The sequence below is a fragment of the Prionailurus viverrinus genome, chromosome D1, assembly GCF_022837055.1.
Source record: "Prionailurus viverrinus isolate Anna chromosome D1, UM_Priviv_1.0, whole genome shotgun sequence".
In the NCBI taxonomy this organism is placed as follows: Eukaryota; Metazoa; Chordata; class Mammalia; order Carnivora; family Felidae; genus Prionailurus; species Prionailurus viverrinus.
Window position 1 is genome coordinate 54265272 of NC_062570.1, and position 27784 is coordinate 54293055.

A 27784-nucleotide genomic window follows, 5' to 3' on the forward strand; every position below is an offset into this window, starting at 1 on the left:
CACAGCACACAGGGACCTCTCCACAGGTTTCCTGATGCAACTGTCCAGCTCCCTGCCTCTCAAGGCATTAAGAACAAACTCACCGGTGAGACACGTCTTCCTCAGGCTGAACTGAGGCCAGCCTCACAGAGACTCCTTACCGCTGGCCCTGCCTCTGACAGCCCAGCAGAAATGTACAATCAGGCCTGCTATCCCCACTCAAAACACCGACTACCTGGCACTTAATGTCCACGGTTCCTGGTGCAACTACTCTGTTCCAGCTGCTAAGTATTCTGATACTACCCCTGACTCCAAAGAGGGGAGTAGATGGCACATGAGAAGAGGTTTGGGGCAGGGTGGCCCCCGGGTACCCCTGGAAGCCTCAACTCTTCATTCACAAAACCCCGTGTTGCTCCTTCAGGTACACGACAAACGTTAACAAACAACGGAAAGTCCGTTCCTCTGAAGTTACGGATTGTGTCTGTCTAGTCCACCAACATATTCCCAGCACAAAGTAGCTGATGAAAGGACAGCAGAAAAAGGAGATGAGACACCTGGGTGGCTCAGGTCATGATCTCACAGTAAGCTGGAGCCCCCTGTGGAACCTGCTTGGAATTCTCTCCACCCTTCCCCTCATGCAAGCTTTCTCTCTCCCAAAATAAACATGAAAAAAAGAGATGGGGGCGTCTGTGTGGCTCAATTGGTTGAGCTTCTGACTCTCGATGTGGGTTCAGGTCATGATCTCAATGTGAGGTGCAGCCTGCTTGGGATTCTCTCTCTGGCCTTCCCCCCCCCCCCCCCCCCCCCACTGCCCAACGTGTGCTTTCTCTCTCTCAAACATTAAAAAGAAAAGGAGGACACAGGGGAGCAATAACGCATCCAAGCTGCTGGTTGTGGGGGAAGCCCTCCACCCAGGAGCTCAGCCCCAGCCCAGGAGGGCCTGCTCACCTGCAGGTAAAGGATGTTGTCTTTGGAAATGGCCTCCATCAAGTCTTTGTGGAGGGTGGGCTCTGCCCGACCTCTGGGAGAGCTCGGCTCGGTCTCAGGCCCCTCCCCAGGCCGCTGCCGGTAAAAGAGCACGTAGGCCGTATCCTTGGGGAAGAAGGAGGTGACATTACTGACAGACTCGAAGGAAGAGAAGGACACCCGAGTGTCGTTGAACAGGTACCACTGGTTCTCGGGCTCGGGCCTGTCCGCAGCGCCCAAAGTGGGGGCCGGGCGGGCGGCGCCCTCGCGGGCATAGCAGTAGTAGTGGCCGCTCTCCGAGGACACTCCCGAGTGCACGACGACACTGCAGAGGTCGTAGGCCTGGCCGCGGCCCCCGGCCAGAGGCAGGCGGAGCAGCAAGGGGATGGAGACGTCGTCCAGGATCTTGCGGCGGCGCATGGAGCGCAAGTCAAAGGAGAAGCGCAGCAGGGTCAGGATGAGGTAGCGCGGCCCCTGGCTCAGCTCCACTGCCTTCTCGGCATCCTGCAGCGAGGCACAAGGCTCGCAGTAGTAGCGGTTCTCCGCCGTCAGCCGCTCGGGGGACAGGAAGTAGTTGACCAGGTCCAGGACGGACCGGGAGCCCTCCCCGGCGGCGCCCCTCTGGCTCCCTGGCCCCGTGCCGTCCTCTTCCTTCTCCTTTGCGGTCTCTGCCTCCTTCTCCTTCTCAGCCTTCTCTTCCTCCTCTGCCACCGCCTCCTTCTCTTTCTCTTCCTCCTCCTCCTGCTCTCGGGGCCTCTCCTCCTCCCGAGCTTCCTCCTCCACTTCCTCCTCCCTCTCCACCTTCTCTTCCCCACTGATCTGCCCCCCAGGTCCCTGGGAGCCCAGACCTTCAATGTCCAGGACGGCAGTGGGGGCGTCCCCCGTGACGCAATGTTTCCTCTGCCTCCGAGAACCCACCCTGCTTGGAACCTGGGCTTGGGATGGTGACGGGGGGTCCCCGACCCCAACGTCCTCTGCAGGGAGCATCACTGAGCCCAGGCGGCGGCGGCGACAGCGGTCGGTAGGGGGGAAAGCGAGAGAGAGGTCCGTGAAGGCCTCTTCCCTGGAGGAGACGTTGAGGCAGTGGAGGCAGCGTATCCGAGTAACAATCTTGCCTCCGAACATCTTCTCCACAGAGGTGGGACTTGGACTGGGGGGCTCCTCCGGTGGGGAGGGCGAGCTGGACTGCTTGAGCTTTTGGCAGATCCTGGTCCCCGTCTTCTCCTCCTCGTGTAGCCTGGAGCAGAGAGCGCAGGGCCTTCACACACAGGCACAGATCCTTGCCCCGTGCTCGGGCCTGATTTGTGCCATCTACCTTATCTGCAGGCCACACGTTTAGATGTGTGCATGTGTCCGCACAAGGACTACACACAGGTGTGCAAAATGTCATCCATGCACATGCACACTCACAAGCCAAGCACATGTGCCACATACCCCCCCCCCCCATACAGACACACAAACCTGCCACACGAAGACAGGCCGTACCTGCGTGCACGTGCCCCCAGAGCTATGCTGAACACACGCCCCTGCACTCGGGCAAGCACAGCACATGCGTGTGCACATACTAACCCCTCCCCGGTCATACACGCAGACCCTGCCCACCCCTCACACGCCTCCACACACATTACGCTTTCCACAAGTGCAGCATGGCACCCGTTTCCAGGAGGAGGCAACAGGGCTGGAGACACAGGCTATCCCACAGGCACCCTTCTCCAGCCCTGAGGCCCCCATGCAGAGCCAGGTCTGGCCGCCCTCACCGATCCAACAGGTACTTCAGGTACTCAGAGCAGTCCTGCTGGGTGCCAGGGCTGAACCAGGGTGTCCAGGATGCAGACAGGAAATTCTCTGGAGAAATGGCAGGCCTCTAGGACCAATGCAGATGAAAGACAGGGTCAGGAGCAGGAGGCCACTCACTAACCAGCTCGGCCAAGTGCTAGGCCTGAGGGTCCACCTGGGGATTCTCTGTCCCAAACATCTGGCCTCCTCTCTGAAGTCTTCCCCCCTTCCTAGTTGTACCTGACCTGACCCATCCCATCCCACCAAGGCCATGCAGCCTATGAGCATGGCATTAGGTTCATGGAGAAGAACAATCCTCTAAGAACTCACTCTTTCCCGACACATCTCCAGACCCTTGTTCAATGCCATTCCTTCTGCCTAAAATACCTTTCCTCCATCGAAAACTTAAAGAGTTCAAGTCCCAGATGTGCCGACGCCTGTTCTGTGCCATCTTCCCAGTGATCCCCTCCACCATCACAATTGTTTGCTCCCCTCCCTCCCTTGCAAGCATACGACACACTGCACCTCCCTCTGTTTGAGCACGACCGTTGTTAGCTGCAGGTCTGCCTCCCCCAGCAGACTGGGAACTCCGTGAAGGCAGGAGCTGTGGCTGACTCACCTCCGTGGCCCCCACAGGGACTCACATAACACTTGGCTAAGGGCTTTAGGTTCCATGAGGGCGGGGACCGTGAACAAAACAGTAACACCCCTCAGGGTGACTGGCAGTGCAAGTGTTCCAAAATGACAGATGAGCAAAGCAGCATCTAATGTGAGGGAGTGAATCACTGAGGGGAGACAGGTGGGCAGAACACAGAAGGGGCTCAAAGAGACACTCCCTCTCCTGTCCCACAAGGCACTAAATCGGCCATGAACCCGTGCCAGCCCCAACCTGGGGCTGAACAGCTTACATCAGGAAGCAGGGACTTAGAGCCAGATGCAGACAACTCCTGGGGAAGGGAAGGGTGTCAGACCAGAGCCTCCTCTCCACCACACCCCAACTCCCCCTGCACTCACCTGGCTGTGCTCCAGGAAGGCAAAGAGCCACTGCAGCTTGGTCATCAAGGGCTGTGAGTTGTTCTCTGTCAATCTGAGCACACAGTGTCTGAAGCTTCAAAATAAAGCAGAAGCATCCAGGTAAGCCAAGGGCATCCAAGGAGCCCCTACTCACCCACAGCACAAACAGGGCAGCCAGTTAAAGGCAAAACAGCCATTTCAATCTCAAGTCTGCGTCGGGGGCCAGGGAAGAAGAGCAGATGAATAACCCAGCTTAGACCATGAGGTGACCCCTGCAGCTCCTTCCAGTTCAGACAGCTCATGACTCCAAGTTCAAAGATTCAAAGGTGCTAAGATCCTATGGTCTTGGAGTTCTAAGGCTGGAAGTCTCGGGCACGCACCAGAGTCTGTGCCAGTATGGATCATCACCAGCCACCACAGCCATTCACGCCCATCTCCTCCTTCCCTCAGAAATGGTGTTCAGACCTACCCAGAGCAGCAGGCCTTGCTCCAACCTTGACCCTCCAAGTCCTCTCTTACAGCCCCTTCTTAGGGCCCCTGCACCATGGTCCTAGGACCACACTGAGCGATTCCCCTGCCTTCGAGTGAGGGCAGGGGTCAATGTGAGGAGTCTGCTAAATAAAGGGGACACAGTGGGGCCAGACTGACTCCCAGCAACAAAGTATGATCCTGGAGGAGACAAGATCATACCGCTGACACCCGCATTACTTGGAACAAGCCAATTCTCAGGCCTCACCTCAGCTGCTGTTCTCACAAGCAGCTCTAGGCAAACAGGTCAGGCATCTTTCCAACCTGAGCCCACTGCATATAACAGTGTTATCAAAGTGTGGTCCACCTACCTGTCTGCCACAAAGTTTAAGTTCAGAAGCTGAGTGAGCATTTAGGAACATGTACCCACAGACTTTAATTTCAGAAGCTGAATGAGCACTTAGCAACATGTATAGTGATCTGACCTATGAGCATATAAGCCCATGGTCTTTCTCCCAGTAAGTCATCTGACCATATTTTACAGAGATTTAACAGTCTGAGCAGACTCTAAGCTGGAAAAAAATAATCCTTCACCAGGTCTCAGAAGTATACGTGTTAGGAAGTGCTAAAGATTAGCTCCAACCTCCCCCTAGTGTATCTGAAGCTCAGAGAGGAGAAACCAATTTGAGGTCATACCATAAGGTGAAGCAAAGCTTACCTGCTCTATTACTTTTTAAAAAGATATCTAAATGTGGTGATGAAAGAGGAGTCAAATGGATCAACAGAATATAACAGAGAACCCAGAAATAGACCCCCACAAATATAGTCAACTGACCTTTGACAAAGGAGCAAAGGCAAAAAAAAAAAAAAAAAAAAAAAAGGAGCAAAGAGTCTTGTCAACAAATGGTGCTAGAACAATTAGACATCTACATTAAAACTAGAGAGAGAGAGACAGAGAGAGAGAGACAGAGAGAGAGAGAGAGAGAGAGACAGAGAGAGAGAGAGAGAGACAGAGAGAGAGAGAGAGAGAGACAGAGAGACAGAGAGAGAGAGATAGTATCTATCTATGAGGCGCCTGGGCAGCTCAGTCAGTTAAAATGTCCAACTCCTGATCTCAGCTCAGGTCATGATCTCACAAACCGTGAGATCAAGCCCCAAGTAGGGCTCTACACTGACACCACAGAGCCTACTTGGGATTCTTCCTCTGCCCCTCCCCTGCCCGTGCACTTGAGCTCTCTCCCTGTCTCTCTCAAAATAAACAAACTTATATATACAAACACCTAAACATGTACCTGACATCACAAAAATTCACTCAAAATAGATCACAGACCTAAATATAAAATACAAAACCATAAAATTCTGTGAGGATAACAAAGGAAAAAACTACATGACCTTGGGTATGGTGCCACCTTTTTAGATGCAACACCAAAAACGGAATCTAAAAATACAATTGACAAACTGGATTTCCTTTTAAAATCTTCTGTTAAAGACACTATCAAGAGAATTAAAAGATAAGCCAGAGACTAGGAGAAAATATGTGCAAAAGACCTATCTGATAAGGCATATTCTCCAAAATGTACCAATAATTCTTAAAACTCAACAGAAGAAAACCAATGACCGATTAAAAACTGGGCCAAATACAGGGGAAGTGAGGGTCCAACACAGTGGTGTAGTAAGGTCCTGAACTCCACAGACACACTCCATCTACAGCTACCTATGAACTGTTTCCCTCTGAAAAAGATCTGAAGTCTAGAGGAACTGCTTCTCCACAACAAAGGAGAGAAGGGCCACACTGAGATGCTAGGAGATGCAGAAACACTGTCTTACAAACCCCCCCCCCCCACACCCTCGGGGGCAGAGACACAAAACTGGGAGGGACGTCACTAGACAGGTGCTTCTCCCAGGGAACAGGGGAGTCGATGCCTCCCATCTGGCAGCCCAGTGCCTGGGATCTGCACTGGAGAGACGAGCCCCCAGAACATCTGACTGGGAAAACCAAGGGTCCCAACGTGCTACAATAAACAGAGATTCCCCTCTTAGAGGGCTTGCCCTGAGATTGAGTGAAAAAACAACAGTTTGCAAAGCGTCTAAACTATATGTTAGACAAATTCATTTGCTGATCTGGGGACAACAGCTGGAGGAGCAGGGGACAGCTGAGATGCTCCCTGGAGACGGAGGCACTGGTGGACACCACCGCCTCACTCCACAGAGACTGCTGGCACAGGCGGGCAAACTCGGTCCTGGCACCCACCCACCACCTTCCTGGACAGGAGAGCAAGCAGGATCATGACACCTGCTGAGGCCAGAGAGCACAGGTGATGGCAGCGTTCCCCTGCTCCCCAGCTGGGGCAAGCAAACACAAATTGTCACAGAGTTCTCCCACTCCCTGGCTAAAATCTGCTACTGCAGGCAGATGCAACAGTCCTCCCCCAACCCCGCCACCAAAGCTGGCATGCGCGCAGAGACAGGGCACTCTCCCACCATACTACTGAAGTCCAAAGGCATACGCAGTCATGACATTTTTCTGTTGTCTTTCTGAAGCCCCCCCACCCACCCCCCGACCCTGACATGTCTGGCTGCCTTGCTAAAGTGAGTAGGTATGCACAATCCACACAGGAGACAGATACCACTTGATCAACCGGTGCTGGTGGCCTGACAGGGCTAGTGTTAGTGAGTTCCACAGAAAGGTAACAAACAGAAAGACAGTTCTTGGCAGGCTACCACCCCCAGGGCGCTGTACAGACAACAGACTGAAACACAACCCAATTCTTCCTGTGAAAAAGGCCAAATACTTAGCCCAGAGCATCAGCCTAAGGGAAAGGCTTCGGGTTTTCCACACATCTGGAGGCTAAGAAGGACTTCCAGGGAATAGAAGGAGATGCCATCCTCACGCACAGCCTTCATCTCGCTACCTAGACACAACTCCCAGAAAGGAGCTTCGACGCTTGTCTGGAGCCGAAATTTTTAAAACTGCTGTCCAGGAGACACCTCCAGATCTCCTGGTCTGGAGGCCAGCAGGGACTACTATTATAGCAACATAGGGCTGAATATATTTGTATACTTAAAAGCCAATGCCCAAGAGTCTGGCTTCCCATCACCTGAAACCAGGTGGTAAATGAGATCCCTCCCCTTAGATCACTGACGGGTCTTGGCACACCCTCATATAGGGTCATATTAATAGGTACATATCAAGAATAAACCAGGTGGTTTAGAAAAATCACAAAAGTTCTTGATAAAAACTCTCAAGAAAGTAGGGATAGAAGGATCATAACTCAAGATGAAAAAAGCCATATATGAAAGACCCACCACTAATATCCTCAATGGGGAAAAACTGAGAGCTTTCTCCCTAAGGTCAGGAGTATGACAGGGATGTCCACTCTTAACGCTGTTGTTTAACGTAGTGTTGGAAGTCCTAGTCTCAGCAATCAGACAACATAAAAGAATAAAAGGCATCTAAATCAGCAAGGAAGAAGTCAAACTTTTACTCTTCACATATGACATGATACTCTATATGGAAAACCCAAAAGATTCCACCAAAAAACTGCTAGAACTGATCCATGAATTCAGCAAAGTCACAGGATATAAAATCAACACACAGAAATCAGTTGCATTTCTATACACCAATAATGAAACAACAGAAAGAGAAATCAAGGAATTGATCCCATTTACAAATGCACCAAAAACCATAAAATACCTAGGAATAAATCTAACCACAGAGGTGAAAAATCTATACACTGAACACTAGAGAAAGCTCATGAAGTAAACTGAAAAAGGCACCAAAAAATGGAAAAATAACCCATGCTCATGGATTGGAAAAATATTGCTAAAATGTCGATACTACCCAAAGCCATCTACATATTCAATGCAACCCCTATCAAAATAACACCAGCATTCTTCACAAAGCCAGAACAAACAATCCTAAAATTTGTATGGAACCAGAAAAGACCCTGAATAGCCAAAACAATCTTGAAAAAGAAAACTAAAGCAGGAGGCATCACAATCCCAACTTCAAGCTGTCTTACAAAGTTGTAATCATGAAGACAGTATGGCACTGGCACAAGAACAGACACTCAGATCAACGGAACAGAATAGAGAACCCAGAAATGGACCCACAAACATATGGCCAACTAATCTTTGACAAAGCAGGAGAGAATATCCAATGGAATAAAGACAGTCCCTTCAGCAAGTGGTGCTGGGAAAACTGGACAGCGACATGCAGAAGAATGAACCTGGACCACTTTCTTACACCATACACAGAAATAAACTCAAAATGGGGGCGCCTGGATGGCTCAGTCGGTTAAATGTCTGACTTCAACTCGGGTCATGATCTCACGGTTTGTAGGTTCAAGCCCCATGTCAGGCTCTGTGCTGAAAGCTCAGAGCCTGGAGACTGCTCCAGATTCTGCCTCCCTCTCTCTTTGCCCCTCACACTTTATCTCTGTCTCTCAAAAATGAATAAAAATGTTAAAAAATAAACTTAAACCTAAATGTAATATAGGAAGCCATCAAACTCCTAGAGGAAAAAGCAGGCAAAAACCTCTTTGACCTCAGCCACACCAACTTCTTACCCAACATGTCTCCAGAGGCAAGGGAAATAAATAAAAGCAAAAATGAACCATTGGGACCTCATCAAGATAAAAAGCTTCTGCAAAGCAAAGGAAACAATCAGCAAAACTAAAAGGCAACTGACAGAGTAGGAGAAGGTATCTGCAAATGACGTATCTGATAAAGGGTTTGTATCCAAAATCTATGAAGAATTTACCAAACTCAACATCCAAAAAACATAATCCAATGAAGACATGGGCAAAAGACCAGAATAGACACTTTTCCAAAGAAGACATCCAGATAGATGGCTAAATGACACATGAAAAAATGGTCAACATCACTCAGTATGAGGGAAATACAAATCAAAACCACAATGAGATACCACCTCACACCTGTTATAATGGCTAACATCAACAACTCAGGCAACAGCAGATGTTGGCAAGGATGCGGAGAAAGAGGATCTCTTTTGCATTGTTGGTGGGACTGCAAGCTGGTGCAGCCACTCTGGAAAACAGTATGGAACAGAACACCTGTTATAATGGCTAACATCAACAACTCAGGCAACAGCAGATGTTGGCAAGGATGCGGAGAAAGAGGATCTCTTTTGCATTGTTGGTGGGACTGCAAGCTGGTGCAGCCACTCTGGAAAACAGTATGGAGGTTCCTCAAAAAATTAAGAACAGAACTACCCTACAACCCAGCAACTGCACTACTAGGTATTTATCCAAGGGATACAGGGGTGTTGTCTTGATGAGGCACATGCACCCCAATGTTTATAGCAGCACTATTGACAATAGCCAAAGTATGGAAAGAGCTCAAATGTCCATCGACAGATGAACAGATAAAGAAAATGTGGTGTGTGTATACACACACACACACATATACATATATACATAATGGAGTATTACTCGGCAATCAAAAATAATAAAATCTTGTCATTTGCAACAACATGGATGGAACTAGAGGGTATTATACTAAGCGAAATAAGTCAACCAGAGAAAGACAAATATCGTATGACTCCACTCATGAAGAATTTAAGATACAAAATAGATGAACATAAGGGAAGGAAAGTAAAAATAATATAAAAACAGGGAGGGGAACAAAACATAAGAGGCTCTTAAATACAGAGAACTGAGGGTTGCTGGAGGGGCTATGGGTGGGGGAATGGGCTAAATGGGCAAGCGGCATTAAGGAAGACACTTGTTGGGATGAGCACTGGGAGTTAGACACAGGGATGAATCACTGGAATCTACTCCTGAAATAGGAGTATTGCTATATGCTAACTATATGGGTGTAAATTAAAAGATTAAAAAAAAATTTTTTTTTTAATTATGAAAGTTCAAGAGATGACCAAGAACTAGGGCAAAGGTGAACAAAAATCACCAGAGGCAGCTATTTTACCTAATACATAGAAATAAACACACACACAGAATCAAGCGAAATGAGGAAACAGAACTGTGCTCCAAACAAAAGAATGAGACAAGCCTCAGAAAAAGACCTTAAGGATATGGAGATAAGTAATCTACCTGATAAAGAATTCAAATTAATGGGCATAAAGATGCTCACCAATCTTGGGGAGGAGTGGATGAACAGTGAGAACCTCAACAGAAAACCAGAAAACATAAGGAAGTACCACACAGAAGTCACACAGCTGAAGAATACAACAACTCCAAAGAAAAATACATTAAGGCAGCTCAACAGCAGAATGGATGAAAGAAGAAATCAGCACAGGGTGGAGCCAAGATGGCAGAACAGCATGGAAGTTTTTCGTGTGTCTCGCGTCCATGAAATGCAGCCAGATCAACATTAAACCATCCTGAACACCTAGATAACTGATCTGAGGATTAACACAACAATCTGCACAACCTGAACCACAGAACTCAGTAGGTACGTGGCGCGGAGAGGTGAACTGGGGGAGAGAGAAGCCACGGGGGCAGGGAGCTGTTTTTGTGTGCGGAGAGAAGACAGAGATGGGGGTAGGGGGGAGAGTTTGGGAAAAGCACCCCCAACCCCGCCAAAAGCAGCTGGAGAAAAAGTGGAAAAGTAGAAACAGCCACAGGGACTGAACTAAAAAGGGAGAAAGGAGAGGGCTTAAATTCCATTAGGACTCTGTAAACAGGGGGAGCCTAGAGTCTGAAACTCCACAGCTCAATACCTGGCAGTGCTCTGATTGGAAAGGCAAATCCCCAGCAGCACAGTGGGGTCTGGGAGGTTCTCAGACCACACGGGGAGAAGTGGTTCCACCACTGGAAGGGCTTTTGGTAGAGGCTCTGCAGCCAGCAGGTCCCAGCAGCCCCCAGAGAACAACCACATTCGCTGGTGCTGGAGGAAGGTCATGGAGGGTGAAGCCTGGTGCCAGACATGTGTTGTGATTTTCCATGATCTCTGAAACACTGCTGCTACACGACAGCGTGAACTTTTTCTGGGGCAGGCTGGTGCCTAGCTGCACTCTCTGGGCATCAGCAGCAGCATGGTCCCAAGAACCATGCTTGGCTGGCACCTGGCCATTGCTCTGAGACCCTCCCCCAGAGGATCTGAGCAAGTCAAAGCCACAGTTCCTCAGAAGTGAGGGGTTGGGAAACAGCCATGTTTGAGATAAAACTCAGGAGGGAGGTGCCACCTGGCAACCTGACAGCTTGGTCATAGACAGTGTAAAAGCAGGGAGGGGATGGAAGCTGGAGACAAAGGATGGGTGCGCGACTGCTAGTCAGGGAGAGCATAGAGTTCCAATACCAGAGACCCAATACCAGAGACTGAGTAGCTGGATGATGTCATTTTCACCCCTTGTGCATGCGCATACACACCTACAAGCCAGAATAATCCACCCCAGTAAGCTAAGTAGCACCATCTAGTGGAGAACAGAGCTGTTACACTAAGCCCCGCCCAACTGGGCCAACCTCACTCTTCAGGAACACCACAAACCTCTCCACCTGCTTAGTTTACGGGCTATAAAGTGCTTCATGGTTTGACTTCTAGGGGAAACCAATGTAATTTCAAACGTATTTCAGTCTATTCATTGGTCCAGCTATTCAATTATTCTTTTTCGTTTTTTTTTTCCTTGAACACAGAAAGAGAAAAAATTTTTCTCTTTAATAAAAATTAAAAATATTTTTTCTACTTTTTCTTTTTCATATATTTTCCAAATCCTATTTTATTACATCATTTCATTTTATTCTATTTCATTGTATTCATTTTCTCAAATTTTCAAACTCTTCCTTTTTGTCTCTATCAAGCTCCTTTCAATAACCAGATCAAAACACATCTAGAATCTAACATCATTTATTTGATTTTGTGTGTGTGTTGTTTTTAATTTTTTAATTATATATTTATTTTTTTACCTTATCAATTCCTTTTCTCCCTTCAAAATGACAAAACGAAGGAATTCACCCCAAAAAAAGAGCAGGAAGAAACGACAGCCAGGGACTTAATCAACACAGATACAAGATGTCTGAACCAGAATTTAGAATCACGGTAATAAAAATACTAGCTGGGATCGAAAATAGATTAAAATCCCTCTCTGCAGAGATAAAAGAAGTAAAAACTAGTCAGGATGACTATGAAATAAAATAGGCTATAACTAAGCTGCAATCTCAGATGGATGCCACAGTGGCAAGGATGGATGAGGCAGAACAGTGAATCAGTGATAAAGAGGACAAATTTATAGAAAGAAGAAAGCAGCAAACGGGAAGATAAAGCAATGGAACTCAGAACAGCAAAAAGGAAACAGAATTTTAGAAAAATGAAGAAAACTCAAGGGACCTCTGAGACAACATCAAGCAGAGTAACATTCATACTATAGGGGTCCCAAAAGAAGAAAGAAAGGGGTAGAAAATGTATCTGAAGAAACAGGCTGAAAACTTCCCTAACCTGGGAAAAGAAACAGACATCCAAGTCTAGAAAGCCCAGGCAGTTTCAAAGAAGATGAACCCAAAGACAGCCACAACAAGAAACATTACAATTAAAATGTCAAAAATGAAAGGGAGAATCTTAAAAGTACCAAGAGAAAAACACCATCAGAAACTGGACAGGCCAGAGGAGAGTTGGTGGGGCAGATTCAAAGTGCCTCCTGGGGCACCTAGATGGCTCAGTCAGTTAAGCATCCACCTTCAGCTCAGGTCATGATCTCATGGCTTGTGAGTTTAAGCACTGCATAGGGCTCTGTGCTGATGGCTCGAAGCCTGGAATCTGCCTCTCTTTCTGCCTCTCCCCTTCTCATACTCACTTGCACACATGCACTCTCTCAAAAAGAAAAAAAAAAAAAAACAAAACAAAACTTCCAACCAATAATACTCTACCCTGCAAGGTGATCACTCAAATTTGAAGGAGAGACAAAGAGTTTTAAAGACAAGCAAAAGCTGGGTGCCTGGGTGGCTCAGTCAGTTAAGCATCCAACTCTTGATTTCAGCCCAGGTCACAATTTCACGGTTTGTGAGTTCAAGCTCCACAGCAGGCTCTACACAGACAGTGTGGAGTCTACTTGGGATTCTCTCTCTCCCTCTCTGTCCCTCCCCTGTGCACTCACTCTCAAAAAATAATTTAAAACTTAAAAAAAAAAAAAAAAAGGACTAGCAAAAGCTAAAGGAATTCATCACTACTAAACAGGCCTTACAAAAAATAATAAAGAGATTTCGTTAGGCTGAAAAGAATGTCACTAATTAATAAAAGAAAACACACAAAAGTAAAAAGCTCACTGCAGAAGGTAAAGATACAGTAAAGATAATAGATTAATCAGTTATAAGGTACTAAGAAAATTAAAAGGTGTCACAAAATTAACTGAACCTGTAATAATTTGCTTAACATATACATTTTAATAAAAAGATATAAACAGTGATATCAAAAACATAAACCTAGGGAGGGGAGTAAAAATGTACTTTTCAAATGTGTTCAACTATCAGTTGTTATCAAAATAAAATGTTACATAAATAGGATGATGTATGTGAACATCACAATAACCACAAACCAAAACTATACAAAGAAAATGAGAAAAGAATCTAATATTTTTTAAGAAAATGTTAAAAAGAAAAAGAAAGGAACTATAAACACAGGCAGAAAACAATTAACAAAATGGCAGTAAGTACATAATTCTCAATAGTTACTTTCAATGTAAATGGACTAAATTCTTCAATCAGAAGAATGGCTGAATGGATTAAAAAAACAGTACCCATCCATATACCCTGCCTACAAGAGACTCTCTTAGAAGTAGGGACCCACAGACTGCAAGTGAAGGGACAGAAAAAAAAAGATATTCCACACAAATGGAAATGAAAAAAAAAGGTGGTGAAACCATACCCACATCAAACACAATGGAATTTACAAGTATTTTAACAAAAGACAAAGAGGGGCATCACAGGGTGATAGAGGGGTTGATCTAGTAAGAAGATACAACACTTATAAATATGTATGCACATAAAAAAGGAAGAAAATGACAACAATACAATAGTAAGGGATTTTAATACCCCACTTGCATCAATTTATCAATTATCCAGACAGAAAAATCAATAAAGAAACATCAACTTTCAACAACACATTAGACCAGATGAATTTAACAGATAAATACAGAACCCTCCATCCAAAACCAGGAGAATATACATTCTATTCAAATGCACATGGTACATTCTGCCAGATACATCACACGTTAGGATGCAAAAGAAGTCTCAATAAATTCAAGAGGACTGAAAACATATCTAGCATCTTCTCTGACCACAATTATATACAAGAAGGAAAATGAGAGAACTACTAATATGTGGATATTAAACCACATATTAAAACTAAACCACTACTAGGTCACAGAAGAAATCAAAAAATACCTAGAGATAAATGAAAACAGAAATACACCAACATCTATGGGATGCAGCAAAATAAGTTCTAAGAGGGAAGCTCACAGTAGTACAGGCCTACTTCAAGAAACAAAAGAAATCACAAACCATTTAACTTTACACCTAAAGGAACTAGAAAAAGAACAAAGCCCAAAGTTAGTGGAAGAAAGGAAATAAAGATCCCAGCATAAATGAAATAGAAACACACAATAGAAATGATCAATGAAACTGAGAGCTGGTTCTTTGAAAACAAAATACATAAACGGTGCTGGGAAGACTGGACAGCTACATGCACAAGAATGGACCTACACCACTATCTTACATCTTAACACAAAAACCAACTCAAAATGGATTAAACACATGAATGTAATATTGTAAACCATGAAACTCCTAGAAAAAAACACCGGTGATAAAACTACTTGATATCTGTCTTGGCAATGTCTTTTTGGAAAAGGCAAGGGAAACAAAAACAAAAATATTATATCAGACTAACAACGTGCACAGTAAAAGAAATCATCAAAAAATGAAAAGACAGCCTACTGAATGAAAAAGGTATTTGCAAATGATATATCTGATAAGGAGTTAATATCCAAATTATATCAAGAACTCACAACTCAGTATTTTAAAAATCCAATTACAAATGGACAGAGGGGGATGACAGTGGAGGACAGGTGAACATCTGACTTTGGCTCAGGTCATAATCTCAGGGTTTGTGAGTTTGAGCCCTTCATCAGGCTCGCTGCTGTTAGTGTGGAGCCCACTTCGGATCCTCTGTCCCCCTCTCTCTTTGCCCCTCCCTAACTTGCACTCTCTCAAAAATAAATAAAACATTTTTTAAAAAATGGACAGAGGATATGAATAGATTTTTTCCAAAGAAGACATCCAGATGGCCAACAGGTACATAAAAAGATGCTCAACATCACTCATCATTCAGGGAAATGCAAATGAAAACCACAATGAGATATCACCTTACACCAGGTAGAATGGCTAGAATCAAAAAGAGAAGAGATAGCAAGTGCTGGCAAGGATGTGGAGAAAAGGGAGCCCTCGTGCACTGTTGGTGGGAATGTAAATTGGTGCAACCACCGTGGGAGACAGTATGGAGATTCCTCAAAAAGTTAAAAATAGAACTATTATAGGGGTGCCTGGGTGGCTCAGTCGTTTGAACATCCAACTCTTTATTTCAGCTCCGATCATGATCCCAAGGTCATGGGATCGAGCGGAGTCTGCCTAGGATTCTCTCCCTCCCTCCCTCTGCCCCTATCCCCTGTTCACATACCCTTTCTATGAATCAATCAATCAACCAGTCAGTCATGAGGATGTAATATACAACTTGGATAATATATAGTCAATAATATTATATTAACATCGTAAAGGGACAGATGGTAACTAGACTTCCTGTGATCATTTCACGCTGCACACAAATGTTGAATACTATGCTGTAAACCCAAAACATAATTGTCATACGTCAATTAGAACTCAATTTAAAAAAGAGCCAAACATCTTAACAGGCACTTCACCAAAAACATACACGTGGCAAATAAGCACACTGAAAAGATACTCCCCCATCATATGTCATTAGAGAAATGCAAATTAAAACAAGATAAGTTCTGGTCCAAGATGGCGATGTAGAAGACCCTACACTTACATCCTCCAGACATATCAAATCTACATCCCTTTACAGAGCAACTCCTCCCAAAGAAGAACTAAAGGCTGACTGAACAGCTTCTGCACAGGAGACAGACCACATAAAGAACAAGACAGACACACAGTTCACATACTACCAACTCTGTGAACTGCAGGGTGGAGGAGTAGTACTGAGGGACCACGAGCAGATCTGTCTACCCTGAGGCACAGACAAAAAACAAAACAAAAACAAAAAAACCCCACCTCAGTTTGTAACTAGAATATGAAGGAACCAGCTTTAGAACCCTGCCAATTAGCAGGGGAGCTGTTGGAACTCTCTTCAGATAAAAGGACTGGTGAGCACCACAGTTTATGATCATTACAGCTGCGGCCATCTCACCAAGGTGACACAGTCACAAAGGACCCTGGAAATCACCAGGCCCACATCGCTTTGGCTCCAGATGGCTTGCTAGGGTACCCGCAGCTCAGAGCACTCCAGGATGTCCCAGCTCACACCTGCTTTGGTGCCAGCCAGTCCACCAGGGCACCCCCCACAAGGAGTGCCCCAAGACTGGGGAGCCTGGGTGGCTCCGTCGGTTGAGCGTCTGACTTCGACTCAGATCATGATCTCGTGGTTTGTGAGTTCGAGCTCTGCGTCGCACTCTATGCTAACAGCTCAGAGCTGGAGCCTGCTTCTTATTCTGCGTCTCCTCCTCTCTCTGCCCCTCCCATGCTCATGCTCTCTCAATAATAAATAAACATTAAAGAAAAAAAAAAAAAAAAAAGGAGTGCCCCAAGACAGCCTAGCTCGCATCCTGCCTCAGCTCCAGCTGCCCCACCAGGGAACCCCACTTGCAGAGTATCGCGGACAGCCTGCCTTGTGACCACTGTGGCTTCAGCTGTCCTGCCAGGGTGTCCTTTGTGCAGAGCACCTTGGGATGCCCTGGCCCATACCCTACCTCAGCTCTAGCCATCCCAAGGTGCCCACTGCACAAAGCACCCTGAGATACCCTGGCCCACAGAGGCCATAGCTCCAGCCACCCCAACCAGGATGCCCTCCACACTGAGCAACCCCAGACACCCCAGCCTGCACCCACTTCAGCTTCAGCTGTCCTGCCAAGCACCCTTTGTGCAGAGAGCCCCAGGACCACCCCAGCCTGCACCCACTTCAGCTACAGCTCCCCCACCGGGGTCTGAAGTGAGTCTCTTATAGGCAGCATCTGGATGGGTTTTGTTTATCCATTCCACCACTCTATGTCTTCTGATTATGGCATTTAGACCATATACATTTAAAGAAACTACTGAGATATATGCACTTACCACCATTTTAAAAATTGTTTTCTGGTTGTTTTTGTCATTCTTCTCTGTTCCTTTCTTCTTCTCCTGTACTCTTCCCTTGTGACTGATAACTGTTCTTAGTGTTATGCTTGGCTTTCTATTTTCTGTGTGTATATTATAGGTTTTGAGTTTGTGGTAACCATTAGGTTCACATATAACATCCTAAGTATACAGCAGTCTATATTAAGCTGATGGTCACTTAAGTTCAGACACATTCTAAAAAGAACTTTTTTACTTGCCCCACCAGGTTTTACGTATATGTTGACATATAATTACATTTTTTTACCCTTAATTTTATTTCTTTTTATTATTATCACTAAGTTTCTTACTTCTAATTATAGCCTCTTTGTTTTCCACTTTAAAGAAATCTTTTTTTTTATTTTTAATTTTTTAATATTTATTTTTGAGACAGAGAGAGACAGAATGCGAGTGGGGGAGGGGCAGAGTGAGAGGGAGACACAGAATCCGAAACAGGCTCCAGGCTCCGAGCTGTCAGCACAGAGCCCGATGTGGGGCTCGAACCCACGAACCGTGAGATCATGACCTGAGCCGAAGTCGGACGCTTAACCGACTGAGCCACCCAGGCGCCCCTAAAGAAATCTTCTTCATGTCTCTTGTAAGGCCGCTTTAGTAACCTTGCTGGATAGAGTGCTCTTGATTGTAGGTGTTTTCCTTTCACTGCTTTGAAAGAAGTCATGCCACTCCCTTGTGGCCTGCAAAGAAGGTGCCCCCCCCCCCCCCCCCCCCCCGCAGGATAGGTGAAGTTTAACTGCACACTAGCTGCAGGGTGTAAGGCGCCGAGCACAGGGGAAGCCCTGATGGTGTTGTCTGAAGCCAAGGGCAAGGCAGGCTGAGGTGTCCCAGGGTGATCCATGCAAATGGAAGCAAACAAACAAACAAAAGCAGGTGACAATACTTAGATACAATAAACTTTGAGACAAAGCCTGTGACATGAGAAAAAGAAGGCCATTACATAGTGATAAAGGATCAACTCAACAAGAGAGCCTGGGTGGCTCAGTCACTAAGCATCTGACTTCCGCTCAGGTCATGATCTCAAGGTTCAGTTAAGATCAAGGTGAGTTCAGGCCCCACTCCATGGGAGATTGTGTCCTGCTCTGGGTAAGCATGGGCCTCACTTCGGGTGAGCCCAGCTTCTCTCTCTCCCCTCTCTCTATCTCTCCCTCCCTCTCTCTGCCCCCTCATGGGATTTTCTCTCTCTTTCTGCCTCTCGCTCACTTTCGCCCTCTCCCAAAAAAAAAAAAAAAAAAAAAAAAGTATCTATGCAGCCAACACTAGAGCAACTAAACAACACACTCCTCAAACAACCAATGGGTGGGTCAAGGAAGAAATCAAAGAGGAAATTTTTTAAAAACACATATAAAAACCCAACAGTTCAGGGGCGCCTGGGTGGCGCAGTCGGTTAAGCGTCCGACTTCAGCCAGGTCACGATCTCGCGGTCCGTGAGTTCGAGCCCCGCATCGGGCTCTGGGCTGATGGCTCAGAGCCTGGAGCCTGTTTCCGATTCTGTGTCTCCCTCTCTCTCTGCCCCTCCCCCGTTCATGCTCTGTCTCTCTCTGTCCCAAAAATAAATAAACATTGAAAAAAAAACCCAACAGTTCAAAATCTTTGGGATGTGGCAAAAGCAGTTCTAAAAGGGAAGTTTATACTCATACAGGCCTACCTCAAGAAACAAGAAAACCTCAAAAAAATCTAATCTTATACATAAATGAACTAGAAAAAAAAAGCCCAAGGTTACTAAATGGAAGGAAATAATAAAGATCACAGCAGATATAAATGAAACAGGAACTAAAAAATACCTATCAATGAAACCAAGAGCTGGCTGTTTAAAAAGATTTTTTAAAAATTGATACACCTTTGAGCCACTCATCAAGGAAAAAATACAGATGACCCAACTAAATGAAATTAGAAACAAAAGAAAACAAATGACACCACAGAAATACAAAGGATTATAAGAGACTACTACAAAAAACTATATGCCAACAAACTGGACAACCTAGAACAAATGGATAAATTCCAAGAAACATACAATCTTCCAAAACTAAATCAAGAATAGAACATCTGCACAGACCAGTTACTAGTAACAAAACTGAATCAGTAATCAAATAACTACCAACAAACAAAAATCCAAGACCAGATAAATTCTCAGGTGAATTCTACCAAACATTCTCCTCAAACTATTCCACAAAATAGAAAAAAAGGCTTCCAAATATATTCTACGACATCAGCATTACTAATACCCAAACCAAAGATACTACAAAAAACAAAAACCCACAGGTCAATATCCCCAATGAACACAGATGCAAAAATCCTCAACAAAATATTAACAAACCAAATCCAACAATGCATTAAAAGAACGATTCACCACAACGAAGTGGGATTTATTCCAGGGTGCACAAATGGTACACTATTCACAAACCAAAGAGATACATATTAACAAAACAAACTATAAAATCATATGATCACCTCAAAAGACAGAGAAAATGCATTTGACAAAATTCAACATCTGTTCATGGTAAAAACTCTCCCTGTGTTACAGAAAGCATACCTCAACATAATAAAGGCCATATATGAAAAACTCACAGCTAACATCACACTCAATGGTGACAAACAGAACTTTTCCTATAAGATCAGGAACAGGACAAAGATGTCCATTCTCACCATCATTCAACATGGAACTGACATCCAAGCCACAACAGCTGAGAAATAAAAGGCATCCAAATTGGGAAGAAGTTTAACTGTCACTATTTGCAGGTAACATGCTATACACAGAAAATCTTAAAGACTCCACCTTTTCAAAAAACTATTAGAATAAACCAATAAAGTTGCAGAATACAAAATTAATACACAGAAATCCGTTACATTTTTATACACTAATAAAAAAGTATCAGAAAGAGAAGTTATGAAAATAATTCCATTTATAATTATACCAAAATATTAAAAGACCTAGGAATAAACTTAACAAAGAAGGTAAAAGACCTGTACTCTGAAAACAATAAAACAATTGATGAAAGAAATTGAAGACACGGGCACCTGAGTGGCTGTCACAGAAGCATCCAACTTGGGCTCAGGTCATGATCTCACCGTTTTTGAGTTCAAGCCCTGCACCAGGCTCTGTGCTGACAGCTCAGAGTCTGGAGCCTGCATCGGATTCTGTGTCTCCCTCTCTCTCTGCCCCCTCCCCTGCTCACACTTTCTCTCTCTCTCAAAAAATAAACATTAAAAAAAATTTTTTTTTAAAAAGAAAGAAATTGAAGACACCAAAATGGAAAGTTATTCCATGTTCATGGATTCAGAGAATTAATACTGTTAACATATCCATGCTACCCAAAGCAATCTAGAGATTCAATGCAATCCCCATCAAAATACCAGCAACATTTGGCACCGAACTAGAACAAGCAATCCTAAAATTTGTATGGAACCACAAAAGACCCTGAACTGCCATAAGTAGTTTTGAGAAAGAACAAAGCTGGAGGCATCACAATCCCACATTTCAACATATACTACATAGCTGCAATAATCTCAACAGTATGGCAGTGGCACAAAAATAGACACATAGATCAATGAAACAAAGTAGAGAGCCCAAAAATAAACTCACCATTTTATGGCCAGTATTTTATGGCCAGTCACCCTACAACAAAGGAGGCAAGAATATACAATGGGGAAGTCTTTTTGCCAAATGGCACTGGAAAAACTGGATAGGTACATACAAAAGAATAAAACTGAACCAAAACTTCTTATACCACACACAAAAATAAACTCAAATGGATTAAAGACCTAAATGTGTGACATGAAACCATAAAACTCCTAGAAGACAACACAGGCCAAGTAATTTCTTTGACATCAGCCTTAGCAATGTATTTTTAGATAGGTGTCCTCAGACAAGGAGAACAAAGGCATAAACTACTGGGAACACACCAAAAAGAAAAGCTATTGCACAGCAAAGGAAACCATCTACCCAACAAAAAGGTAACCTACTAAATAGATATTTTCAAATGATACAGCCTGTTAAGAATATCCAAATATAAAAATAAGTTATTCAACTCAATGCCAAAACTTAATCCAATTTTTAAAAATGAGAAGATGACCCTAAGGAGACATTTTTCCAAAGAAGATACAGATGGTCAACAGACACATGAAAAGATGTTCAACATCACTCATCATCAGGGAAATGCAAATCAAAACCACAATGAAATATCACCTCACATCTGGCTGAATGGCTAGACTCAAAAAGACAAGAAATGAGCACTGGCAAAGATATGGAGAAAACAGAACCCTCGTGCTCTGTTGGTAGGAATGCAAGATGGTGTAGCCACTGTGGAAAACAGTATGGAGATTCCTCAAAAAATTAAAAAAAGAACTACCACACAATCTAGTAATTCCACTATTGGGTACTTACCCAAAGAAAACAAAAACTAATTTGAAAAGACATACACAGCTCCATGTTTATTGCAATAAATAAACATTGTTTATTGCAATAAACAATAGCCAAGATATGGAAGTAACCCAAGTGTCCATCCATAAATAAATAACAATGAGGTGGTATATATAGGTCTGTGTGTGTATATATATATAATAGATAGATATATACAGATATAGATATATAATGGAATATTACTCAGCCATAAAGAACAAGATCTTGCCATTTATAACATGGATGGACCTAGAGAGTATTATGCTAAATGAAATAAATCAAAGACAAATACCATATGATTTCGCTTATATGTGTAGTCTTTTTGAGCAAAAGCAGAAAAACAGACTCATAAATACAGAGAAGATGGCTGCCAGGGGGAGGGGTGCAGGGGGATGGGGAAAATGGGTAAAGGGGAATGATAGATATAAGCTTCCAGTTATGGAATAAGTTCCAAGGATAAAAGATATAGTACAGAGAATATAATCAATGCATTATGATAGCGTTCTATAGCAACAGATGGTAGCTACACCTGTGGTGAGCATACCATAATATACAGACTTGTCAAATCAGTATTCTGTACAACTGAAATTAATGTAACTTTGTATGTCAATTATATTTCAGTAATAAGTAAGTAGAATGGTCAAACTCATGGAAGCAGAGAGCAGAACAGTAGTTGACAGGGGCAGGAAAGAGAAGGAAATGGTCAAAGGGCATAAAGTTTTGGCTATGCTAGATAAATGAATTCCAGAGATCTACGTAAAACAGCAACAAGATACCACTACACATCTATTAGAATAGTTAAAAATCCAAAACACGGAAAGCACCAAACATTGGCAAGGATGTAGAGCAACAGGAAATCTCATTCATTGCTGGTGGGAATGCATAATGGTACAGCCACTCTGGAAGACGTCTCGGCAGTTTCTCTTCCTTTTTTCTTCTCTTTTAAGCAGTTTCTTACAAAACCAAACCATCTAATACAGCTATCATGCTTCTTGTTATTTACCCAAAGGAATGGACCCTTTTGTCCACACAAATTTATTTTTTTATTTTTTAATGTTTTATTTACTCTTGAAAGAGAGAGAGAGAGAGAGAGAGAGAAAGCGCGCGCGCGAGAGCATGAGCAAGGGAGGGGCAGTGCAAGAGACGGACCCAGAATCCAAAGCAGGCTCCAGGCTCTGAGCTGCACACAGCCCGACGCGGGGCTCGAACCCACAAACTGTGAGATCGTGACCTGAGCCAAAGTCGGACGCTTAACTGAGGCACCCAGGCAACCCCCCCATTTTTTTTAATTTTAAGTAGCCAACATACAGTGCAATATTGGTTTCTACAGCAACTTTATTCTTAATTGCCAAACTTATAAGTAACCAATATGTCCTTCAATAGTCAAATGGATACTCTGTAGTTCATCCAGACAATGGAATACTATTCAGCACTAAAAAGAAATGAGCTATCACGCCATGAAAAGAAATGGAGAAACCTTAAATGCATATTGCTAACAGAAAGAAACCAATCTGAAAAGTACAAACCGATATGAAACTGTATGATTCCAATCTAGAAAAGGCAAAACTATGGAAACCATGAAAAGATCAGTGGCTGTCAGGAACTGGAGGGGGAAAAACAGGAAGATCACAGAGGATATTAGGGCAACGAAAGTATTCTGTATGATACCACAGTGATAGATACATGTCCTTTTACATTTGTCCAGACCAACACAATGTACAACACCAAGAATGAACATAAACTGTGGACTTTGGGTGATTATGATGTGTCAATGTAGGCTCATCCTTGGTTTAAAAAATAAAGAAGTACACTGGGGAGCCTGGGGGCTCACTTGGTTAAATGCTTGACTCATAATCTCAACTCAGGTCTTGATCTCAGAGTCATGAGTTCAAGCCACACATTGGGTTCCATGCTGGGCATGAATAGCCTCTTTAAAAAAAAAAATTTTTTTTATAAGTGTATTGTTCTCGTGAGTGCTATTCATATTGAGGGAGGCAATGCAAGTATACAGACAAAGTGTATGGTAAATCTCTATACCTTCCCCTCAATTTTGTTGTAAACCTAAAATTGCTCTTAAAAAGGGGGAGAAAGTCTTAAATTAAGAGAGAGGAGGGATTCTGGGAAGATGACAGAGCAGTAAACACCAGGAAACTATCTCCCCACCTAGCCAAAAATTGCATTGGCAGAATCGGTCTAATGTTGACTATCTGAAAACTCTAGAGTCCTCTGAAAGCTTGCACACTGTGAGGAAGGCTTCCACTGTAAACCACCATCAATTTCACCTCTGAGCACAGTAGCAAGTATCCATCTCCCAAACCCCAGCCAAATGACAGATAGCTATGTGTGTTTCTAAAAACAGCTTACACACAGCCTACAGCAGGTAGGGATGGTAAAAAGTACTCCTGTCTCCCACATATTGGGGATCTATGCCGAGTGCTGCTTCTGATCATGAAGGCGCAAAGAGGCAGGCAGCCATTGCCACTGCATACACACACCTTACTCCACTGTTGCCAGCCCCTCAACCTCAAGCTAAAATAACTGACAGGAGATTTAAAAGGTCAGGGCTCCTCTGCCCTCCCTTACTTTTTACCTTTCCCATTTCAGGAGCCAGACACTAAAGACTAGAACATTCAGAAACTGCATATATAGGTAAAATTAGAAAGTGGCTGCACACGCCCAAGGAAAGGCTCAGAAAAGACGATGAGGACATTACCCTCAGGCTCATCTTCAGCACAGAGATGGCCTCTAACAATTAAAAAACAAAAAACAAACAAACCCACAGCAAACACGGGGAAAGGGAGGGAATGTGATTTCCAGAGTTACCACATCATGAAAATCGAACGTCCAGAGTTCAACAAGGAATCAGAAGACATACAAAGAAATGGGAAAGTATGGCCCAGTCCAAGGAAAAAAAATCATCCAACAAAGTATGTCCTTGAAAAAGACTTAATGGCCAATAAATCAAAGACTTTGAAATAACAGCCTTAAAGATGATTTAAAAAACTAAAGGAAGGTGTGAAGAAAGTCATGGAGACAATGTGTGAACAAAATGAAAATGTCAACGAAGAGACAGAAAACCCAAATAGAAACCAAAAAGAAATTCTGGAGCTGAAAAGAACAATAACTTAAATTAAAAGTTCAGTACAGGGATTCAAAGGCAGATTTGAGCAGGCAGAAGAGCCAGTGACCTTGAAGACAGAACAATGGAAATAATCACAGCTGCGTAACTGAAAGAAAAAAGACTGACGAAAAGTGAACAGAACCTAAGAGAACTGTGAAACACCATCAAAAGGACCAACATATACATCATCAGAGTCCCAGAAAAAGAAAGGAGGGCAAAAAAAGGGGCAGAGAGAATATCTGAAGAAATAATGACTGAAAACTACCCCCAAAATTTGATTAAATACACAAATTAGTCAGGGCGCCTGGGTGGCTCAGTCAGTTAAGCGTCCAAGTTTGGCTCAGGTCATGATCTCACAGTTCGTGAGTTTGAGCCCCATGTCAGACTCTGTGCTGACAGCTCAGAGCCTGGAGCCTGCTTTGGATTCTGTGTCTCCCTCTCTCTCTGCCCCTCCCCTGCTCGTACTCCATCTCTGACTCTCAAAAATCCCCATGGTGACAACAAAGAATACAACTATACAATAATCACATAAGGAAATTAAGAAAGAATTTAAACATTTCGCTACAGGGGCGCCTGGGTAGCTCAGTCAGCTAAGTGTCCGACTTCAGCTCAGGTCATGATCTTGCAGTTTGTGAGTTCGAGCCCTGCATCAGGCTCCATGCTAAGAGCTCAGAGCCTGGAGCCTGATTCAGATTCTGTGTCTCCGCCTCTCTCTGCCCCTCCCATGCTCATACTCTGTCTCTCAATAGTAAATAAACATTAAAAAAAATTTTTTTTACATTTTGCTATAAAAAAAAAAAAATCAACTGGAAGAGCGCCTGGGTGGTTAAGCATCTGACTTTGGCCCACGTCATGATCTCACAGTTCATGGGTTCAAGCCCCGCATCGGGCTCTCTGCTGACAGCTCAGAGCCAGGAGCCTGCTTCAGATCCTGTGCCTTCCTCTGTTTCTCAAAAATAAGCATTAATTAAAAAAAAAAAAATCAACTGGACACAGAAGATGACAGGAATGCAAGATATTAGGGACAAAAGAGCTATAGGGTATGTTAAAAAAAAAAAATGGCACAATGACAGAAGTCCCTCCTGATCAAATTACTGTAAAAGTAAACAGATTAAACTCTCCAATAAAAAAGCAAAGATTGGCAGAATGGACAAAAATACACAATCCAACAATATACTGTCTATGAGAGACTCACTTGCAATCCAAAGACAGCTGGAAAGTGAAAGGATGGAAAAGGATATTCCATGCAAATGAAAACCAGAACAGAGCAGAAGTAGCTGGACTAATGTCAGACAAAACAGACTAAGTCAAAAAAGCTAACAAGAGACAAAGAAGGACTTTATATATTCATAAAAAACTCAATACAGCAAAAAGATAGTAATTACAAACATTTATGCACCAAATGACAGACCATCAAAATAGATGAAGCAAACACTGAGAGAATTCAAGGGAGAAATCGACATTTCTACCCTAACAGCTGGAGGCCTCAGTACCCCACCCACAATCACAGATAGAACAACCAGAAAGAAGATAAGGCAACAGAGGACTTAACACAATAACCACCCAGGTCTAACAGATGTATACAGAACACTCAACCCAACACCAGCAGATTACACATTCTCAAGTGCACTGAGGTCTTTTCCAGAAAGACTATAAACTTAGGCCACAAATGAGTTCTCAGTAAATTTTAAAAGATAAATATCAAAGTATCTTCTCTGACCACACGTGGATAAACCAAATTCAATAACATAAATAGAACTAGAAAATTCACAAGATTGTGGAAATTAAACAATACACTTTTTAACAACCAAAGATCAAAGAAGACCTCACAAGGAAAATTAGAAACTACTTAGATACAAATGATAACAAAAACACAACATACCAAAATTTATGGGATACAGCAAAAGTAGTGATTAAGGGAGAACATAGTTATAAATGCTATTAAAAAGCAAGAGGGGGGGCGCCTGGGTGGCTCAGTCTGTTGAGCATCCAACTTTGGCTCAGGTCATGATCTCACAGTCTGTGAGTTTGAGCCCTGTGTCAGGCTCTGTGCCGACAGCTCAGGGACTGGAGCCTGCTTCGCGTTCTGTGTCTCCCTCCCTCTCTGCCCCTCCCCCATTCATGCTCTGTCTCTCTGTGTCACAAAAATAAACAAACATTAAAAAAAAAAAAAAAAACAAAACAAGAAAGATTTCAGGGGCACCTGGGTGGCTCAGCCAGTTAAGTGTCTGACTCTTGATCTAGGCTCAGGTCATGATCTCACAGTTCATGAGTTCAATCTCCACACGAGGCTCTGTGCTGACAGAATGGAGACTGCTTGGGATTCTCTCTCCCTCTCTCTGCCCCTCCCCTACGTGTGTTCTTGTTTGCTCTCTCAAAATAAATAAACTTTAGGGGCTCCTGGGTGGCTCAGGCAGTTAAGTGTCCAACTCTCGATTTCGGCTTAGGTCATGATCTCCCAGGTGGTGGAATCAAGCCCCGCACTGGGCTCTGCGCTGACAACACAGAGTCTGCTTGGGATTCTCTCTCCCTCTCTGCCCTTCCCCACTTGTACCTTTCTCTCTCTCTCAAAGTAAATAAAAAATAAGCATTTAAAATCAAACAAATAAATGCATAAGCTTAAAAAAAAGATTTTTTACAAATTAAAAAGATTTTTTACATCAACAACCTGGATTCACAACTTAAAGAACTAGAAAAAGAACT

The 27784-nt window shown here is 43.8% G+C and overlaps 2 protein-coding genes across 3 annotated transcripts in view; one reads left to right on the forward strand and one right to left on the reverse strand.

Annotated features, from left to right (window-relative positions):
- The window catches only part of GAB2 (GRB2 associated binding protein 2), a 194215-nt gene extending 193574 nt beyond the window's left edge, over positions 1 to 641 (forward strand). Inside the window, exon 11 of the transcript XR_007156165.1 lies at positions 401 to 641. The gene's annotated coding sequence lies outside the window, so the exon portion shown is untranslated. The remainder of the gene's footprint in view (positions 1 to 400) is intronic.
- The window catches only part of USP35 (ubiquitin specific peptidase 35), a 56411-nt gene that overhangs the window by 1451 nt on the left and 27176 nt on the right, over positions 1 to 27784 (reverse strand). For both annotated transcript variants that reach the window (XM_047877229.1, XM_047877230.1), the window contains 3 exons: positions 3736 to 3829; positions 2703 to 2809; positions 928 to 2182 (listed from right to left, as the gene is read on the reverse strand). In XM_047877229.1, coding sequence (XP_047733185.1) covers positions 928 to 2182; positions 2703 to 2809; positions 3736 to 3829 — 1456 coding nt within the window. The remainder of the gene's footprint in view (positions 1 to 927; positions 2183 to 2702; positions 2810 to 3735; positions 3830 to 27784) is intronic.